This window comes from Mesoplodon densirostris, chromosome 7 (genome assembly GCF_025265405.1).
Source record: "Mesoplodon densirostris isolate mMesDen1 chromosome 7, mMesDen1 primary haplotype, whole genome shotgun sequence".
Lineage (NCBI taxonomy): Eukaryota > Metazoa > Chordata > Mammalia > Artiodactyla > Ziphiidae > Mesoplodon > Mesoplodon densirostris.
In genome coordinates this window covers 105443186-105458265 of record NC_082667.1, presented here as the reverse complement: position 1 = coordinate 105458265, position 15080 = coordinate 105443186, and the positions used below count along the sequence as shown (strand labels likewise).

The following is a 15080-nucleotide window of genomic DNA, read 5'->3' as shown; positions in this document are numbered from 1 at the left end:
AGCATTTGGGGTACTTTACAGGCTAGTTGGAACATAAAATGTGTATAAGAAAGTAGTGGGAGATAAGATTAGAAAAGTAGGTTGGGGCTGTAGTATTTTTGAAAATTAATTGGACAGTATTGCACAGGATCAATTTGAGTTGGGAGATCCCTTTAAGGATGCTACTGTAGTAGACTCGGGTAGAGTCAGGGAGGGTCCTGCACTAGAGTGAAATGAAAAGGAGGTGGCTGTATGAGATATAGTTACATTGAGATGTCTGAATTTGGCAACTAGTAATTTCATGTGGGAATTGAGCAATAGGATCAATCTCCATTGTTAATACTCAGGAATTTTTAGTATGAAGTCATAACTTGGGACCCTGTCAAGTTTAGCACTCCCTCTATAACTTTGGTTTACTTACTGGTACAGAGCTTCACAGGGTGGGATAGAGCTCTGTGATTGGGGGAGTAGGCAGAGTATCAGGAACAGATGAATGACCTCTGAGAGTCACAGGCATGATATCATCAAAGTGCCCATGTAAAAATGCCTGTGTGAAATCAAGAGCTTTCTCCCGATCTCCTGGTTGGAAGAGCATGGATTTTGTAGTAAGACCTGGGTTGGAACATGGCTCCATCACTTCCTAGCTATGCAACCTTGGACCTCAGTCTCCTTTTTGATAAAACAAGGTTGTTGTATTATATTTTAAAAGGATAAGGTATATTAAATGCTTACCATAATGCTGTAGTAGCAATGGCACTGACTGGTGTCTGGTTGAATTTGCTGCACAGTTTGAATCTTCAGTCTTTCACTTTTCTCCTCATTCTGTATTCTGCCATTATGGCTTCATCTCTCTGAAGCAGTTAATTAGCTACAGGCTGTCCCTATCACTTGCCAAAATATAAAGGACAAGGTGCCAGTGATCTTTAAAGAACTTCCTCTTTTGTAGGCGGCTGTGCTCTGATTTTTAACTGAATATCTGCGTACTCGGTGGAGTTAATTACTCTCTATTTGTGCTTTCTTTTAAACAGGGATGCTGAAGGACAGTATTTGTAGAAGGGTGGAGAATGTTGAGAAGTGAAGGCAGAGAGAGTTAGAGGGAGGGAGGCATGCCTAGAGTTACAAGTATGTGGAAGGGATAGCTATAACGGCCAAAGTAAAGTCTCAGGTCGCATTTCTTTTCTACCCAGGGATTTGCCCCGATTAGCCCAGAACACTATAATTTAGTCGTGTCTGCGCATGTCGAGGTCTTTTGTCCCTCGGCGGACACCGTTGCCAGCCAAAGGCTATGTCTCCGCGCTCGTCGCCTTCGTACAGCGCCGAGTTCTACCTTTTTTCCCACTCTTGCCATGGCGAGCCGAGGAGCCCGGCAGCGCCTGAAGGGAAGCGGGGGCAGCGGCGGGGACACGGCCTCGGCCGCCGACAAGCTGCGGGAACTGCTGTGCAGCCGGGAGGCGGGCAGCGCAGAGCCCCGGCCCGAGTAGGTGTGCGGGCGCGGCGGGGGCGTGGCCGGGCGGCGGGCGGCGCGGGGCTGCCGAGGGAGGGTCTCGTCGGCGGTGCTGCGCCCGGCCCTGCCTTCCCGCCGGGAGGGCCCGCAGCCTCTTCACCCTGCTCTTTCTGCTCTTCCAGGGCGGGTGGACGCTGGGTCTTCACCCGCCTTAGATTAGATCCCCCAGCTCGGGTCCCGTGTTGCTAGAGAAGAAACCCTGCAGGTCTGTGCGACTTCCGGCCCAGGCCCAGGGTGGGCTGGCGTCACGGTGTGTGTGTGGCCGAGCCGCCGTGGGGGACGTAGGCGAGAGCAGAGAGTACCTTTTCCGGCTGTCTCTCCCAGCTTCCTTCAGTCCCCTCAGAGTCCCGACCCTTTACTCTTCTGTGTGGGCCTCACCACCTTGCACACCAGCAGACACCTCTCTCTTCAAGCCGGAGGGCTGCAGGTTAAGCCTGCGCTGGGGAGCTGTCAGCATATGGAATTGGAAAAGGTGATGTCCACTGCGCAAGTTAGCTTCTGGGCATTTGAACAGATGGGGAATTGAATAAAGCCATGGAAAGTAATGACCTTGTTAGGAGAATAAAGAAAAGGCGAATAAGAGCTTGTGGCCTGTAAGTGAGCGATTTGTTGGCTTGGGGTAAGCGGAGTGTCATAGATGCAAAGAACTAAAGTGCATGAATTAGCTTACACCTTAAAAGCAGGAAGTAATGACTAACGTTGATTAAGGTGTTAATTCGTTCCTTATTTATTCTACTCAGGACAATTAACAGTTCACCCTAAATAGGTGACTAACTCATGTGCTTTGGTGTCTCTTGACCTGTTATCCTTTCTGTCTAGTTTTAGCCGTTCTAGTTAGCAGGTCCTTTCTGACACATACTTATTTTTGCTTCTGAGCAGGTTATCTGGGAACAAAGCAGGACAAGTCTGGGCACCTGAAGGATCTACTGCGTTCAAGTGTCTGCTCTCAGCAAGGTTATGTGCTGCTCTCCTGAGCAACATCTCTGACTGTGATGAAACATTCAACTACTGGGAACCAGTAGGTGATTTCTTTTGTTTTCTTTTTTTTGTTCTTGATTTCACTGTTTGGAACCTTGTTATGAATCAAGATACAAATAATATACAAGTGTGACTATTAGTAAAATAACCTTATTTTCATTTCTGTATTCTAAACTGATGATTTACCTACTATTGAAGGATATAGGAATTTGCTGTTATACAAAAAAGGTGTAATTGTAATTTTCTTAAAAATTTTTTTAAGTCAAAATAATACTTTGAGGCAGTTTAAAAATATTAAACATAAAAGCAAAGCAGAAACTCCCTGTTCCACTTCTCATGGCCAAATCCTTGTCCCCAGAGGCAACCACTTTCTTTAAACATTTTTGGTTTTTTTCTTCTGATGTTTAGTAAAATAAACAATGTTGCTACACACTATGCTTATATTGCTGCTTCTTGATTTATACTTTTATAAGTCTGTTGGACTCCCTGTTATAGGAAATGCAAAGGTGAAATTTTCTGATCACATTTTGCATAAAAAAATAAGGAATGCTTAGGGTAGGTAGTTTAAGGAAAATATAAGATTTAGAGTTTTCCCGATTTGGTTAATGAGTAGTTTTAAAAAAGTAAATAGAGGGTAAAATTCAAGCTTTCAATGTTGGCCAAACAATAATCTTGTAGGATTTATAATGTCTTAATATTTTTCAGTATTGGGTCATTTTGATTCTTATCCATTAGTTGCAAATCTTATTGAGAATTTCAGCATTTTTGTATACCTTTGTCTCATTAATACTTTTGCTTAGAAACTTCGTCTGCATCCTCTTAACAAGGATTTTTGGCCAATATAACCCTGAATCCATCCGTTTTGTACTTTCAGACACACTACCTCATCTATGGGAAGGGGTTTCAGACTTGGGAGTATTCCCCAGCTTATGCCATTCGCTCCTATGCTTACCTGTTGCTTCACGCCTGGCCAGCTGCATTTCATGCAAGAATTTTACAAACTAATAAGGTAAGGGCAGGCCAACCTGGAAGCAATCACAACTGATCAAGAGGTGGGTGAGTCTCTGGAACAATTTGGGAAAAGGACCAAATATATTCGTAGTTAGGAGGGGATTTTTTTTAAGAAGAATCATTTATTCATTCATTATTCAACAAGTATTAATGGAGCAACTTTTATTTGGTAGACACTTTGTTAAGTGCTCTGGGTGTAACAATGACCAAATCCCTGCCCTCATAGAATTTATAGTTTAGTGGAGAAGATGAACATGGAACAAGTAATTATAAATGCAGTGGGTCATGGAGGAAAAGTACAATGTGCAATGGGTTAGCATATTAGGGAGAGCTTAATTTAAACAGAATACTGAAGGATAATTAGGAGTTAACTGAGACCTAACCTGATTACCTTTCAGAAATTTGACTATGATGTGTCTTAGCATGGATTTCTTTGGGTTTATCCTGTTTGGAGTTTACTCAGCTTCTTGAATCTTTAGACTTATGTCTTTTCCCAAATTTGGGAAGATTTTAGCTGTTTTTTTTTTTTTTTTTTTTTGCGGTTTGCGGGCCTCTCACTGTTGTGGCCTCTCCCGTTGTGGAGCAACAGGCCCCGGACGTGCAGGCTCAGCGTCCATGGTTCACGGGCCCAGCCGCTCCGCGGTATGTGGGATCTTCCCTGTCCGGGGCACGAACCCATATCCCCTGCATCAGCAGGTGGACTCTCAACCACTGCACCACCAGGGAAGCCCTCTCTTCACTTTTTTCCAGTCTGTTTTCTCTGTGTTCAGATTGAACAATTTCTATCGTCTTTTTTCCAGTTCATTGATGCTTTCCTCTGTCTCCTTCATTCTGCTGTTGAGCCTACCCATTGAGCTTTTATTTTGGTTACTGTATTTTTTCAGTTCTAAAATTTCCGTTTGGTTTTTCTTTTTATCTTCTATTTCTTTACTGAGACTTTCTATTTTTTCATTTGTTTCAAGCGTGTTCTTAATTGCTTATTGAAGCATTTTTACAATGGCTCCTTTAAAACTTTGTCAGATAATTCTTATATCTCATCTCAGTTTTGGTATCTATTAATTGACTTTTTTCCTTCAGTTTGAGATCTGCCTGGTTGACAAGTAATTTTTAGTTGAAACTTGGACATTTTGGGTATTATAGTATGAGACTCTGGATCTTATTCATGGGCCCAGCCTGCTTTCTCTGCACTATTCTGCTTCTCTTTTAGCTGGCTTCTTTTGATACCACTGCAGCTGGAAAAAGGAGAGGGCTCACCACCTTGTTACTGCCAACTGGGGCTAGAAGTCCAGGTTCCCAACTAGGCCTCCACTGATACCACCCTAGTGGCCAGGGTAGAGGTACCTCATTACTGCTAGGTTTGGGGGAGGTGGAAGTCCAGGCTCTCCAAGTGGTCTCAGAGGAAAGATATATAGGATGGGGGACTTAGTAGAGAAATAACAATATGCAATGCTTAAGGTCTTCATCTCCATTTGGATATCCACTGTCACTTCAAATTTGGCATATTCAACCCAGAATCCTACCTCTTACATCAGTGATACAAACAGCAAGCAAAACAGGAATGAAGATATCTGTTCTCTTGTTCTTTCTTCCAATTTCCTCCTTTTTAGGTTCTGCCAGTGGGAGCCACAGGGCAAGGGGGAGTTGTAGCTTATAGGGTCCCAGCCCCATCATCATAATTAGAGTAGAAAAGGGTGGATTGTTGCTGAGAGACAGTATGGTAATAATTGGCACCCCTAGTGATGGTTACCTTTACAACTTGCTACCCTAAACAAGAACAGCTTTGTTTTGTCTCCCTATGGATTGAGGTGTGAAATTCTCTGAATTATACACTCAGGAGTGGGATCCTGTACATAGATCCATGGGCTACTTAATTTCATGGAGCACTGCCAGATTGCTCTCCAGAATGGCTATTCAACTTTATACTCCCTACAACAGTGTTTGGGGTTTCAGCTTCCTAACATCTGAGCACTTGATATTTCTGACTTTCTAATTTTTGCCCTTCTCATGTATATGAGATGCTTCTCATTTTAATTACATTTCTCTGACAACTAGTAAGGTGGAGAATTTCTTCATATATTTATTGGTCATTCATATTTCCTTTTCTGTGAATTACCTATTTACATCCTTTGTCTGTTTTTCAGTTGGGTTTTCTGGTTTTCTCTTGTGATTTGTAGAAGTTCTCAATAATAACCCCTTGTAGGTTTTTGATACTGGAAATCCTTTCTCTTAGGCTGTCTACTAACTTTGTCTGTGGTCCTTTGTTGAACAGAAATCTTTAGTTTTGATAGAGTCAAACCAATTAGTTTTTCACTTATGGTTGGTGGGTTTTGGGTCTTTCTAAAAGAAATCCTTCACCACAGGTCACAAAGATATTCTTATGTATTTTTCCCTAGTAACTTTATTATTTTATCTTTCACATACAAGGCTTTAGTCCATTTGAATTTTATTTTTTATAAATTGTGGAAAGATCCAGCTTTATTTTTTCCTATATGGTGAACTGGATTTTCCAACACCATCTGCTAAATAATTCATCCTTTTTCTTCTGGTTTGTAATACCATCTCTATCATACATCTCATTCCCATGTATGTTTCTGGCCTTTTTAATTCTGTATCATTGGTCAGTTTGTCAGAGAGTACCATATTGCTTCTATTATTATGGCTTTGTAGTATGTGTTAATATTTGGCTGATGAATTTCTCACTCTATCCATTTTAAAAATTGTGTTTTATTTTTAATTTTTTAAATATTTATGTATTTATTTATTTATTTGGCTGCACTGGGTCTTAGTTGCTGCCCACGGGATCTTTAGTTGCGGCATGCGAACTCTTAGTTGCAGCATGTGGGATCTAGTTCCCTGACGAGGGATTGAACCCAGTCCCCCTGCATTGGGAACGCAGAGTCTTTTAATTGCTGGACTGCCAGGGAAGTCCTTAAAATTGTATTTTAAAAATCATTTTAGAATCAATTTGCCCCTCTCCCAAATTCTGGTAAGTATTGATTGGAGTTTCACTGAGTTTATGTATTAATATGAGAATCAATATTTTTAGAGTGTTGAGTCATTCCATCCCTAAAATGATGTATTTATCCACTTAGTTAGGTTTTCTGTGTCTTTTAATAAAATTTAAACAATGTATCCATTTTAGGCTTATCCATTCTTTGACTAGGATAATGCCTAGATTCTTTATACTTTTTGTAACTGTTATGAACAGGTATCTTGTTTTCTGTAATTTTTGTAGGAGGTCATTGCAGGTGAGGAACATAATTGTGAGGAACACAGTTGATTTTTGCTTTTTGATCTTGATCGAAATCTCACTGAATTTCCTTATTAGTGTCAATGGTTTGTCAAGTGAATCTCTGGATTCTCTTTCATCTGTGCATGTAGAGTTTAGTTTCTTCTATTCCATTCCTTATATCTCATTTCTTTTTTGTGTCTTTTTTTTTTTTTTTTTTTTTTGCTTTATGCGGGCCTCTCACTGTTGTGGCCTCTCCCGTTGCGGAGCACAGGCTCTGGACGCGCAGGCTAAGCAGCCATGGCTCACGGGTCCAGCCGCTCCGCGGCATGTGGGATCTTCCCAGACCAGGGCACGAACCCGTGTCCCCTGCATCGGCAGGCGGACTCTCAACCACTGCGCCACCAGGGAAGCCCGCCTCTTTATTGTGCCTTTTTGCACTAACCCGACATCCAGTTACTATGTTGAATATTAGTTGCTATGGGAGCATCAGTGTCCTGTTCCCAAATACAATTCTTATATTAACTTGTGTTAATTTTTAACTTTCTAAGTGTGTTTTTGTACTCTCCTCAACCAGATGAAGAGTCCTTAAGTGTAGATACCTTGTACTAAAATTATCTGTATTCCTAGTAGCATCTAGAGAGTGCTCAATGTATAGTAGGTTTTCAGTATGATTTTATTGAATTAATGAATGAACTTGGGCATTTGCTGATCACTTGATTGAACATAATGATGAAAACTGAAAGTACTTTTAAGTTATATGTAGTAATATTAATCATAGAATATATTTAAATAGTGCTTATTTTCAGAGGTATTCATTGCTCTTAAACATACCAGTATACTGTAGTATAAAAGCTATTCGGTACAATTCTTATTATTTTGTTACTTTTATTTGTAAAATTCATGTCAATTCCTAAAATTAATAAAACCACATTACAGACATTTGAAAAATAGGAGGAAAGATAGGTACCTAAGTCTCACTAGCTTGATATAGCCACTTTTACCATTTTATTATATTTCTTTCCAGTTTTTTCATATACAGTACTTCTGATTTCCATAGCTGTAACTCTGATGTATAAATAATGTTATATCATATATATTCATTTAGTATTTTGTAATATAATTTTATAATAATTATAATCAATTATTATAGTTTTCTAAGAAATGCTTGTTGAATAAATGAGTTTTATATCATAAGAATTTTTCCACTGTCTTTGTAACCATAAACTTTGATATGTGTATAATAATCCATGAATAGATATAATTTAACCATTTCCCTGTAATTGAACAATTTATAGTTTTTAAAATAGTTTTTACTAAATTAGTAGAGCTGCAATTAACATTTTAATGAATAGAACTCCTCCCCTCCCATATTTTGAGTTGCTTCTGTGGGCCGGAATCAGAGCAGTAGATATACTTCTATACTTGAATTTAGGGATATGAAAATTTGCATGGTTCTTGATACATATTGCTTTTCAAAAGGATTATACCAATTTATAGTTATTAGTGACAAATGAGAATGGTTTCATCTTTAAGAGTTTTTCTAACTTGTATCTATAACTTCTGTTTTCTTGTTCTGGGTTTCTTTCAGATTCTTGTCTTTTACTTTTTACGATGTTTGCTGGCTTTTGTGAGCTGTATATGTGAACTTTACTTTTACAAGTGAGTATAAAAGCTTTGCTTCTAGGGGCTTCCTTGGTGGCGCAGTGGTTGAGAGTCTGCCTGCTGGTGCAGGGGACACAGGTTCGTGCCCCAGTCCGGGAAGATCCCACATGCCGCGGAGCGGCTGGGCCCGTGAGCCATGGCCGCTGAGCCTGCACGTCTGGAGCCTGTGCTCCGCAATGGGAGAGGTCACAACAGTGAGAGGCCCGCGTACCGCAAAAAAAAAAAAAAAAAAAAAAAGAAATGTGTGTGGTCAAGTTGAAAGATCTGATATATATCTAATCAGATCTAGGAGAGATAGACTAGGGAGAGGCAGGATTCAGGGAAGTAATAATTAATAAGATTTTTCCAGAATCAAAGGAAAAAATATGCTAATCCACAGATTGAGGAAGCCTAACATCCTGAGCTGGATAAATTAAAAGGAATTGGTAAGACTGTGTAAAACAAAGGACAAAGAAGATCTTGCAAGTTGACAGAGGACTAATATAAAACCTACAAAGGAATGTCAGGCAGTTAGACCAACAAAAGCATTCTCAAAAGCCAGAAGATGAAAAATATGTTCAAAGTTCTGTGAGAAAATGACTGTCATCCTAAAATTATGTACTCAGCTAAACCACCTTTTAAGACCAAGAGTTAAATAAAGACTTTTCAGACAAAATGTAAAGAAAGATCAAACAAAAGCCAGAATTTACCATTAAGAGATCCTCACTAAAGAACCTTCTAAAGGGTGTATTTAGGAAGAAACAAAATTATTTCAGAAAGAAGCTCTGAGATGCAATAAGGAACCTGAGCAAGAAAATAGGTAACACATAGTTATGTCTGAACAGATATTGACTAAATGAAGCAATGATCACCTCTAATAATGTTTTATTTATAGGGTTGAAAAGGCCTGTAAGACAGAAGTAAAAGGAGGTATATAATTGCTTTAGAAACGTTGTCTTAGATAACAATTTATTAAAACTTTGGGGGCTTCCCTGGTGGCGCAGTGGTTGACAGTCCGCCTGCCGATGCAGGGGACACGGGTTCGTGCCCCGGTCTGGGAGGATCCCACATGCCGCGCAGCGGCTAGGCCCGTGAGCCATGGCCGCTGAGCCTGCGCGTCCGGAGCCTGTACTCCACGATGCGAGAGGCCACAGCAGTGAGAGGCCCGCCTACCGCAAAAAAAACCAAAACAAAACAAACATTGGTGTATCTCCTATTCTTTTTTTCTGATAACTGCCATCTATTGAGCATCTCTGTGTCTGGCACTCTTCTGCATACTTTACCATGCATTGCCCTCACAAAAACCTTACGCAGTAAGTATTATCATTATCTTCATTTAACAGGTGAGGAATCTGACAGATTATGTCACTAGATGAGGGTACCACTGCTAGTGAGTGGAAGGGCCAGGATTTTAACCTGTGCTCATCTGAGGCCTGTTATTTTTCCACTGTATCAGGCTGTTTTCCTACTGATATTAGACATAATCTAGCACAGAAAGTATACATTTCCTCTTAGGTAGAGAGCTTCTCTCCTGCTTAAGGAATAAGAATGTTTGGGTTTCTTATGCACATGGAATTGCTAACAGACCTGTTGAGACAGTTCTGTATTTGACTTTAGATCTTCAGTGTTCTCTGTGATGCAGGCATGTTTTTGTCCTTTAATTTGAAATTTCCATCCCGAAGGTTTGCTATGCTGATAGTCTTTGCCTTTCCTCTAGGGCTGTGTGCAAGAAGTTTGGGCTGCATGTGAGTCGAATGATGCTAGCCTTCTTGGTTCTCAGCACTGGCATGTTTTGCTCATCATCAGGTAAGTAAAAGAGCAGGTGAGGGCATAAAAGGTTCACTGATATTTCACAGTTGCATCAAGCAGAAGAACTTGTCCAGATGTAGGTTATATTTGTATAACATGTCAGTAATTTACAGTCCTATTATCTACATGATCTTGATTGACCTTTACAGCCATCCTGTGGTTGCAAGGTCAGATAAATATAAGTCAGATAAATATTTTCTCATTTTTGCAGGTAAGGATGCTGAAACTTAGAAAGGTGAAGTGACTTACTGAAAGCCAAAGAATTCATAAGCTGTAGAGCTGTTATTTTCATCAGGTTGCTTTCTATTACATTATATTTTTTATCACAGCAGGGCTGAGAAACAGAGGCATCCACTGCCTTTCTTTGCTGTTAGGGGAAGGACAGTAATTTTGTTATTTTGCTCAAGGAAGCACTTTATGTCTAAAAACCCTGGTCTTGATGGTTCTATTTTATGCCAGTTATTTGCAATGTACACTATAAAAGACAGTATTCTATAAAGTACTGTATTTTATAGAATAAAGTAAGCTTCTGGAAATTTAGAATAAAATTGTTACGGTAGAGTGGTGGCTTTCAAACTGTGCTGCCATTGAACATTTGTGTTCTATGAGCTGAGCCAAAGTGGCCTGTTGCCAAAAGGTAGCCTGTTTCCAATTTTTCAGAAAAATTAAGTTACTAGATATAATCATCTCAATTTTAATTTTAATTTTTGCTTGTGTGTACCAGAATCTAGTATACACACTAAATATACACAAAAAATAGTATCTAGAGCAAAAGTATATGGTTACTTTTCACTGACTGTATCAAAATCCATGTTCTGCAGAGATCTCAGGGCCTCACGCCTGAATAACTTTGAGAGCCACTGTCCTAAATGAGACTGTGCTTTGCCCTCTGAGCTGGCAGAGACCTCCGATCCCTCTGCTCCCCTTGGAGCTAGAATCAACAGCTTTGCATGACATCAGTATTATTTAGCATTTATCTGGGAAGGTTGTACTTCACATGTTTTTTTAGTTACTTGGCTACTCCTAAAATTGATTCTTATGTGAGGGAGATACCTGGGAGTATTTTTAGTTTTATAATTTCAGCTGAGGATGTTAAGGCACAGATAAGTTAAAGGCATCCTTTGATATGAGCGTCTGAACCCTTTGCTGAGTTTCTCAAATCATACTGCCTGTTCATTGTGGTCCCTGTTGGATTTGGTATTGATTTTTCTAGTGCTAGGTGAAGCACTTAAACAGCAGGGAGAGGCAGATCTGCATTTTTTGTAGAATTGTTAGAAACATTTTGATGAAATGTTACTGTTGCAGAGACCCTGAAGGTGGTCAGCCCTCTGCTGTATGCAACAAGAAAGTTAGGCTTGATGGAAATAATTAGGGGGACATCTAAAGGCCAAACTATCTATGTCAGTGGATGAAGGATGCAAAGCAGTGCTGCCATCGAACATATTTCTTCCTCGAGAAGGCTTCTGAGAATTCCTACGGGGTACAGGTTACTAATAGGACAGTCTCAGAAGACTGTCAGAGGATAAACTTCTTCAGAAACAGATTGTTAGCAATGGCTCTAAATTTCTTGAAGCATACTTCCTGTCTGGAAATATAACCTGGAGGTACTTCTGGGGAACCTGGAATCCTGTAAGTTTTAGACTTGGGGTACAGGCCAGGAGATAAATGGCATGGTTGGCATTGTATAATTGGGTGATGTGTTGGTACATAAAAAACAGGAGAGAGAAAATAAGAAATTCATTGAACTTTTTTTTTTTTTATTTTAATGAGTATCACTTTACTCCTCATTTCTAATATAGCATTGCTCAAAGTATGTTCCTGGTTATTGACATATTGCAATGCAGCTATATTTTTAATAATTGATAACTCATAAATCTCAATCTCTTGTCCCTTTCCCCCCCCTTTTTTTTCATTTCTTTTGTCTTGCAGCATTCCTTCCTAGCAGCTTCTGTATGTATACTACATTGATAGCCATGACTGGCTGGTATATGGACAAAACTTCCTTTGCTGTGCTTGGAGTAGCAGCTGGGGCTATCTTAGGCTGGCCATTCAGTGCAGCTCTTGGGTAAGAAACTAACATGATTCACCTTCCATGTATCACTGGGTATATAGTTAATCCTAATGTTAGGTTATCTCCATATTCTTTGGGTAGGACCTAAAGTTATAGAAATTAATTATTCAAAGATTCTGGGAAGTGGAAGAATATTTCTCTTAGTACTTATTGTTCTGATTAATTCTAATAAGAAAGTGACTGTTAAGCATCTGCTGTATCCTGTGCACAGCTAAACCCTTCATGAACTTTATTCCTAAACCTACTCTGCAAGACAAATACAATTATTAGTGCTTTTTTTTTTTTTTTTTTTTGGTGGGTCTTCATTGCTGCGTGTGGGCTTTTTCTAGTTGTGGCAAGCAGGGGCTACCCTTTGTTGTGGTGCGCAGGCTTCTCATTGCAGTGGCTTTCATGTTGCAGAGCATGGGCTCTAGGCATGTGGGCTGCAGTAGTTGTAGCACGCGGGCTCAGTAGTTGTGGTGCGTGGGCTCTTGGGCACACGAGCTTCAGTAGTTGCGGTGTGTGGGCTCTAGGGCACATGGGCTTCAGTAGTTGTGGTGCGTGGGTTCAGTAGTTGTGGCTCGGGGCCTCTAGAGTGCGGGCTCAGTAGTTGTGGCGCACAGGCTTAGTTGCTCCGTGGCATATGGGATCTTCCTGGATCAGGGATCGAACCCATGTCCCCTGCATTGGCAGGCAGATTCTTAACCACTGCGCCACCAGGGAAGTCTCCAATTATTAGTGCTTTATATAAATGAGAAAGTGGACTTTGAGAGGTTTTGAGTAATTTGCCTTTAAGGTTATGTTTGCTTTGGATCCAGGCCTTCTGACTCTTAACAGCTGATGTTTTTTCCACGCTGTACCACCCTGTGCTGTGCATTTTCCCAGTCACCCAGGCTTGTTATCTGAGTTTCCTTTCAGTCCTTCTTCTTTCCTGCCTGCAGCATCTTTTTTTTTTTCCAAGTTCCATAGTATCTCTCATTCCTTTTGTACTTTTTGTTTTCACAACTTCTCTAGTTTGTGCTGCCTTAATTTCTTGCCTGTACCACTAGTTATTTAGAAAAATATGTTAGTTTGTGTTAAGGTTATTATCATAGTAGCATATCTTTATTATTTAAAAAAAGTACCAGATTGTATGAGGTAAAAAGAATTCTTAGTTCTTTTCTCCCCAACCCAGTCTTCACAGTTAGTCACTGCTGATAGTTTTGTACATATCTTTCCAGAAATTATCCTTACGTGAATAAGTGCGCACATACACATTTATACATACATGCATACTTAAATTCTTAAAACAAACAGAATTATCCTATACATATGTATATCTTCTGTACATAGATTTATATCATTCTTTGTATCAGTTGCATAACATTCCATTATTATATGGCTGTCCATAATTTATTTAACCATTGCTTTATTGGTAAGCATTTGGTTTTCAGTTTTTTTGCTGTTGTACCCAGTGCTTCAGTGAACATTTTTATACATATGTCTATACACTTGTGGAAATTTACCTATGGGATAAATTTTTATAAGGGAGTTACTAAATCAGAATAGGCATTTAAAATTTTCTTAAGTGGATTTTAAAGGATGGTTTCCCCACCTCCAGTCTTCTCTTCTACTCTGCACATCATTCTCAAATTATTATATTTCTCAAGATTTTGTGTAAGAGCCTCTTAGGCTTTCTGCTCTCTCCATTATCTTGATGGGTCCCATATCTTTATATAGTCCAGTCATCTCTTAAGCTTCACTCATATATACCTAGCTGCCTATTGGATATCTCCATTTATATAGCTAAACATTTACAAAACTGAACTCATTATCTTCCCTCCAAATCTGTCCTTTACCTTTGTTTCTAGCCCAGTAAATGGTACCACCATCTGTGCTGAGCCAGGACCTGACAATTATCTGTGACTGTTTTCTCTTTCTCATGTCTTATTAATTTCTTGTACTTCTTGAATATCTTTTGAATCTACTTTTCTTCACCTCTCTCTGTTCTTTTATGTAGGCTCATAAATGATCTTCCCACCTCTAGTCTTGATCCTTATAAATCTGCTCTCCATGCTCAAACTAGAGTTATCTTCCTAAAATGCAAATATGATTTTATCACTCTGTTTTGTCTTTGTAATAGCTTCCCCATTGCTCTGTGTCACATAGAGGTTGGCATTCTATAGCCTGTGGGTCACACATCCAGCTGGCCTGTTTTGTACAGCCCAAGAACTAAGAAATTTTTACATTTTTAAAGGGCTGTTAAAAAACAACACACACACACACACACACACACACACACACACACACACACACACACACACACACACACACACACACACACACAAATATGCAACAGAGACCCTATGGGCCCCGCCAAGCCTAAAGTGTTTGCTATTGGATCCTTTAAATAAAAAGTTTGCCAACCCCTGCTCTCTGGGGTCCAGACTTTAATGTGACTCACAAAGCCTTGTTCTTCCCTCCTTTTTACTTCTCCACCCTCCTTTTGTCAGTTTCTCCATTCCTTTTACTCTCTACTGGGTTTACATTGAACTTCATGAGTTCCCCAAATACCTCTGAGTTGGCGCATTTTGATTAGTCTGCCTTTAGATAAATGATTTCAGGATCACAGTTAATCAGTCAGTTAGCAATGTACTATCATTTATTGACTTATCAAAGGAGAAATGCAGGTGCTATGGAAATGTAACTAGTTGGGGAGAAAAAAATAAAAACACAGAATTTTAATGCAATATTTAGGTAATAGAATGTGGAATTTCAAATCTTAGAAGAGATGTTCACATGACATTGCCAAAGAGATGATAGAGATGATAGTGCCGTATAAACGTAAAGACCTTATGGAGGAGGCAGGAGCAGAGCCTGTAACTGACATTGGGTAG

General features: G+C 39.7%; 1 protein-coding gene across 2 annotated transcripts in view; it reads left to right on the top strand.

The window, feature by feature from the left end:
- Positions 1-15080, top strand: part of ALG9 (ALG9 alpha-1,2-mannosyltransferase) — a 98715-nt gene that overhangs the window by 6315 nt on the left and 77320 nt on the right. Inside the window, exons 5-10 of one of the 2 annotated variants that reach the window (XM_060102732.1) lie at positions 1320-1456; positions 2363-2501; positions 3336-3470; positions 8293-8363; positions 10063-10151; positions 12084-12219. In XM_060102732.1, the coding sequence (XP_059958715.1) occupies positions 1320-1456; positions 2363-2501; positions 3336-3470; positions 8293-8363; positions 10063-10151; positions 12084-12219 (707 nt within the window). Of the gene's footprint in view, positions 1-1250; positions 1457-2362; positions 2502-3335; positions 3471-8292; positions 8364-10062; positions 10152-12083; positions 12220-15080 lie in introns of those variants that run through there. The other variant, XM_060102733.1, reaches the window with a different exon arrangement.